This window comes from Rhinopithecus roxellana, chromosome 8 (genome assembly GCF_007565055.1).
Source record: "Rhinopithecus roxellana isolate Shanxi Qingling chromosome 8, ASM756505v1, whole genome shotgun sequence".
In the NCBI taxonomy this organism is placed as follows: Eukaryota; Metazoa; Chordata; class Mammalia; order Primates; family Cercopithecidae; genus Rhinopithecus; species Rhinopithecus roxellana.
In genome coordinates, this window is record NC_044556.1 from 43,981,694 (window position 1) to 43,987,284 (window position 5,591).

The window sequence follows — 5,591 nt, forward strand, 5'->3', positions numbered from 1 at the left end:
AAACAACAACAACAAAAATTCCTAACATAATCTCAAAATCTGTGTCATTTCACTGTTGGTTATCTGTCGAATGGTTCTTTTATCATTCAAGTTGAGATTTTTTTCTGGTTCTTGGTATGATGAGTGATTTTTATTATGTGCTGGACACTTTGGGCATTATGTTAAGAGACTTCAGATCTTGTTTAAATTTTCTATTATAGCAGACTTCTGCTAATACCACACTAGCGAGGTTAGGGAGAGTGTAGCACCTTCTGAGTAAGTCCATGTGGTCTCCTTACTATGGTGGAAGTACAGGATTCTTGTTCATTTTTTTCCCCATGGTGTTTGGTTGAAGTAGGGCAAATATTGTCAGAAAGGTTTCTGTCTTACTAGACTACCCCTTTCCTGGTCTTTTGTCTAAAGCAAGAGAATTTTCTTAGTGCAGTTTTTTTTGTCTGCACCTGCCAGAATCTTGGTTGCAGATTTTCTAGTGCCCAATCTGGGAAACACAGGAGGCGAAAAGAAAACCCAGGAAACTTACCACTGTCAGTCCTTTAGTTCTGAGGACTCTAGCTACTCCGCCTTGTCCTCTTCAGACTCACCAGAGAAATAATAAACATATCAGAAGATATTTATGGCATAAGCTGGTGCTGCTAACATGCAGCCACCCAGCTTGCAAAGTCTTCTTATGTTTGCTTTATATATTATGCTCAGAGATTTTAGTTCTACCTCACAGGAGTGATAGTAAGAATTACATCTACTTCATTTTGTCCAGAACTGAAAGTCTGACTTTCATTTGTTAAAAAACATAAAAGTAATGCAGTGGTTGGGCTCCTGAATCTTTAAGACTGCTATTTGTTCTGATCTCCATGAATGACCAATGTAAAATGATGAATGGTAGAGATCCTAAATGGGAGAGTTGAAGAGGAAGCCTTTTTTTATTTTTACCCTCCCAGCAGTGATTGAGTAGGAAGGGTACCTGGGCTTTTTGATGTAGCAGGAGTTTTTCTTGAGTAAATCAGTAAATTGGCATTTAACTAGAGCTGGTAAAATCAGGATATGAAACAGAACCTGGAAAATCCCTGGCCAGGCTGATGTTCTATATCTCTTTTGAGGGCTATGCGATTAATACATCCCTTGGAGCAACTGTGGCTTCTTCCTTGTTAATTGGAAGCTCTTGTGCTTTCCATGACCTCTTTCTGGTGCTGAGGTTTTACATCTCGTACATTTATGCTGCATCTTCCCAAGTTCAAGAGAGCAGGAAACATTCAACCAGAGAAAGCTGATTGAAATTAAAAAAAAAAAAAAAAAAAAAAAGAGCGTGAGAGAGCAGGAAACAGTTCCCCTACTTCCTCCTCTCCCTACAGGTACCTACTAAAATGGTCTTGCTCGCCCTAGAGGCCCATAAACATCGGATAGGCTTATTATTTCTCGGGTGAGTCTGAGTAGCATGAGCTGGTGCTCCTAATGTGCAGCCACCCAGCTTTCAGACTTTGCAGAATTGGCTCTGGACGGTGAGAGACAGCGTCTTTCCAGGGCAGCATGTCTTTAAAAAACAGAGTTCAGTAAGGAGACCCACAGTGGCTACCCAATCCACAGGGAGGTGTTTATTGAAGTCTCTCCTCAGGATCTTTGTGTTTTGGGATCACGCCATGATTTTAAGCCGCACACTAGAATGTTCACATGTTTGACCGTCGTTTGCCAGCCATTCCTCCCTCTCCTGGTGACTCCCATCTATCCACTCACCCTTCCGCCAATTGAGTCCGTGTATTTGTAAAATGAATGTAAGTGTGAATGAGCGAATGCAAGAAAGGAGAAGGAAGAATGGAATGGAATGGATGAACTTGAACACTACAAATACTCTTGGAGACCTAGAGATTCTCATAAATTTGCACATTTATTGACTGAGGCACTGGGGTTGGGAGGTAGTTGTACAGAAACCAAAGAGGCTAAACAGCAGCACTAGTTGCAGCCGGAGAGCTTAATGGCTTCTTCCAGGTAGGTTAAGACATGAAGGATTTGCAAACCTTGGGTAACATCATGAGAGCTCTAAGCCCATCGGCGCCCCTGGAAAACACCTCCAACTCCTTCGCCTCCGTGGTACCCTGGGGGACCTATTTGGATGGCCAGGTAGGCGCCTGCTTCTGCTGGGTCTGGTGGCAGACCGGGACGCCCTTGCCACTCCCTGAGCCCCCCACGGAGGAGCCACCGCCACAGCTGGAGCTGCCGCCGCCCCCAGAGGAGCCACCTCCGCAGACTGAGCCCCCGCCACTGATGACGCAGCCGCTGCCAACCCCGGAGGAGCCGCCGCCGCAGCCGGAGCCCCCGCCGCCCCCGCCGCTGGAGAAGCAGCCGCTGCCGCCGCTGCCGCCGGACGACCCCCCTCCGTAACTCGGCTGGGGCGCGCACGAGGTCTGGGTGACCTGCTGCGAGGAGACGTAGCCGGAGCCGCCGCCGCCAGAGGAGCCTCCGCCGCAGCCAGAGCCGCCGCCGGAGTAGCCGCCGCCGCCGCAGCCGGAGCCGCCGCCGGAGTAGCCGCAGCCAGAGCCGCCGCCCCCGCCGCTGGAGAAGCAGCCGGAGCCCACGCTGGAGGAGCCGCCGCTAGTGACGCCGCTGGAGACACCTCCGTAGCTCTGGCACTGGACCGCCTGACCCGAGGAGCCGCCGCCGCCGGAGAAGCAGCCGGAGCCGACCCCAGAGGAGACGCCGCCGCAGCCGGAGCCGCCGCCACCGGAGGAGAAGCAGCCGGAACCTCCCCCACCGCTGGTGAAACAGCCAGAGCCGCCCCCGGAGGAGCCACCGCCCCCGGAGGAGCCACCGCCCCCGGAGTACTTGACGCTCCCACCGGAGCCCCCTCCGCAGCCTCCAATGCCGCCACCCCCGGAGGAGCCCCCGCCACAGCCGGAGCCGCCGCTAGAGTAGCCACCGCCGCCGGAGTAGCCGCAGCCAGAACCGCTGCTGCCGCCACCGCTGAAGAAGCCGCAGCCGCCACCGCCGTTGCCTCCGCCACCGCTACCGCCGCCAGAGGTCTTCACGCAGCCCACTGGGGGCTGGGGGGTGGGCTGCTTTTTCTGATAAGACATCTTATCTAAGGAGGAAGGGGAGCCTGGAAGGAGAGAAGAGAGCATCTCTGCACCAGCTGCAAGAGGATACTTAGGGAGGCAGCTGCATCCATGGCAACATCGCCATCCTCCCAGCGCCTGCCTGCGCCAGGCCCAGGGCTCCTTCAGGTGCCCCGAGAGCCCTCAGCGGGGATTCCTGCTTTTGGAAGAGTTGAGCACCTCCTTCCCCTGCAGAAAGCCTTCACTAAGCTTTAAACAGCCCAGTTAGCAGTGCCCATTCTTTCTCCCAGCTCTGCCTCTGACCACTGTTGTGTGAGTTGAGGGCAGATCACCCACACTCCCGCCTCTTTCTCATTTCCTGTTAAATGAAAGGGTTTGAACACTTCATCTTTCAGGCCTCTTCCAGTCTCAACACTGATTCTCTGAGTGCAGATAGAAAACTACCACAAACCTCTACCTAGGATGGGAGATTTTACCCATTCCCAGCACAACAGAGGGAGGTTTGTTGGACTCCATTCTACTGAGGGCTGTTGCACTCCATCCTCTGCAAAAGCTCTTAGTTCAAACTCTTGGTCTGTCCCACTGAGCTAGGCCATGATCCAAGGGCCAGTTATTAGAAAAGACAGGCTCTGCTGTGGCCCTGCCTGGAAACAGGGGAAGGACCCTGGTGGTCCTTTGGACTAATATCCCCGACCAGAAGCTATTAGCCATCTCTTCCATGATTTTCTCAAGTCCAAGTTTGGTAGAAGGGACTTTGACTAGTAGGAAGTTGTATTTCCCTCTCAGAACTTCTAACTCTGTAAAGCAACAATTGGATTTCTGTAGCACCTCAAATCCCTCCCATCTGCAACTTTCTTGGAATCATTCTCCCTACTCTCTTGAGAGTGGGCTCAGCCTCTCCTCCTGACAGTTTCACGAGGTCTGCTCAGCCTGTGCACAAGCTGCCTTGGACAGCCTCTCCAGAGTCCTTCTGTGCCCGGCACCATGCCTGCCCCTATGGGAGTGCCAGAGAGCAGGAGATAGTCTTGTCTTTGTGGAGTTTACACTCTGACCAGAAGATCAGAAACATCATCTGCATTGCATCCCTGCTCCTTTCCTGACCGCCCTCTAAATGTGAGTGCTTTTGGGAAGGCAGAGGTCCTATAGCTCCCAAAGGGGAAAGAGGCCCTGGTCCATCTAATCTAGTCAGGCCTGGGCAAGACCAGCTGGGAAGATGAGAGACTCAGTAGAACCCACACTTACCCAAAGCACCAGGAAGGGTGAGTGAGGAGAGAAGATGCTGGCAATGTGAGGAGCACTGAGCTCCTGAGGTTATATATACAGCTCTGCCTACTCATCGATTGATCCAGGCCAGCTTCTTGTGTTTGGCCTCAGTTACGTGACCCGTGGCTGTCAGCCCCACCTCCCTGTGATTGCAGGCACAGGATGGCCCATTCATGAAGGTTTTGGCATTCTTGAGATGGGCAGCCTGGTGTGTGACTAGCCCCTTCTCTGATGCAACAGTGTAGCAGGCTCATCAGTGGGGTCACCCAGTCGGAGTGGATGGCAGACATTGTTTCCAAAACCTCTGGCACAGGACGCATACCAGGTGACCACAGGGCTGTGCTTGAGGAATAGGTCCCAGAGTCTTGAGGTGCCCTTAGAGAGTCAAACTGGAGACCTCAGTGCTTTGTCCAAGGAGTAGGACCTTCCAAATCCTATTGCTTGGCTTCTGGTCCTGCTACTCTAAAAGTCCTCAGAACTTTAGAACCTGTTACTCCTTTGCAAAAGTTTCTCTCCCAGGATTTCTTGTGTGCTTTGCTGGGGTGTTTCCGTCCTGCCCACTGGAGGCATGAGTCCCCAGCACCCAGCTCTGGACTGCACACCATAGACAGAGCTGTAACTAATGTGACATGGGAAGCTACTTTGATTTGTCCCCAGAGGCAGCAGACATTTGAGAAAATCTGAGAAGGATAATCAATACTAACTTTCCTTGCAGCAGAGCAAACTAAAGAGATGGACCATGTGATCCTACAGTGGCTCTTTGGCTTTGTTGTCCTGTGGCGTTGTATGACAAAACACTGACCTCAGCCTGAGGGGCAGTCATCGAATGGGGTAGACTTCAGATTAAGTGACAGGTTGGGTGCTCCCTTTTCTACTCACCAGCTGTGTCACCTTGGGCAGAGTCATAGCTCTTAGTGCAGTTCCTGCCCATGGGAGACACTCAGTAAGTATTTATTGACTGGAATGATCAGGCTTTCTGACCTTCAGTTATCTTGTCTATCAAATAGAAATAGTAGTACCTATTTCACAGGCATGTGAAGAGAGAATGTTAAGTGTAGAAGGTGATGCTGTCTTTTTTATTGTTTTCTCATATAATAGCACACCCTTACTTCCAACCTGGCCTTCCCTCAGACACCAAGGCCAGAAAGGAGTCCATGGAGGGATTGGGCAAGTTTGATTCTTCTCCTAGGAGAATAACTCAAAACTTTCCTGTTGACTCTGGACCAGTAGCATCACCTCTGTGCATGCAGAACAGCATGCTTCTTCTTTCATAACCGGAAGTCAATT

The 5,591-nt window shown here is 51.2% G+C and overlaps 1 protein-coding gene across 1 annotated transcript; it reads right to left on the reverse strand.

Moving 5' to 3' along the window:
- Positions 1 to 1,863: 1,863 nt before the first annotated feature.
- On the reverse strand, positions 1,864 to 4,369 carry LOR (loricrin). The gene is made up of 2 exons (XM_030936478.1): positions 4,284 to 4,369; positions 1,864 to 3,085 (listed from the first exon to the last, which is right to left on the reverse strand). The coding sequence occupies exon 2, from the start codon at positions 3,060 to 3,062 to the stop codon at positions 2,094 to 2,096; it is 969 nt and encodes a 322-aa protein (XP_030792338.1). The 5' UTR covers positions 3,063 to 3,085; positions 4,284 to 4,369; the 3' UTR covers positions 1,864 to 2,093.
- Positions 4,370 to 5,591: the final 1,222 nt, after the last annotated feature.

Coding starts and splice junctions, on each gene's coding strand:
- LOR (XM_030936478.1), bottom strand. CDS start 3,062: ATGTCTTATCAGAAAAAGCAGCCCACCCCCCAGCCCCCAGTGGGCTGC.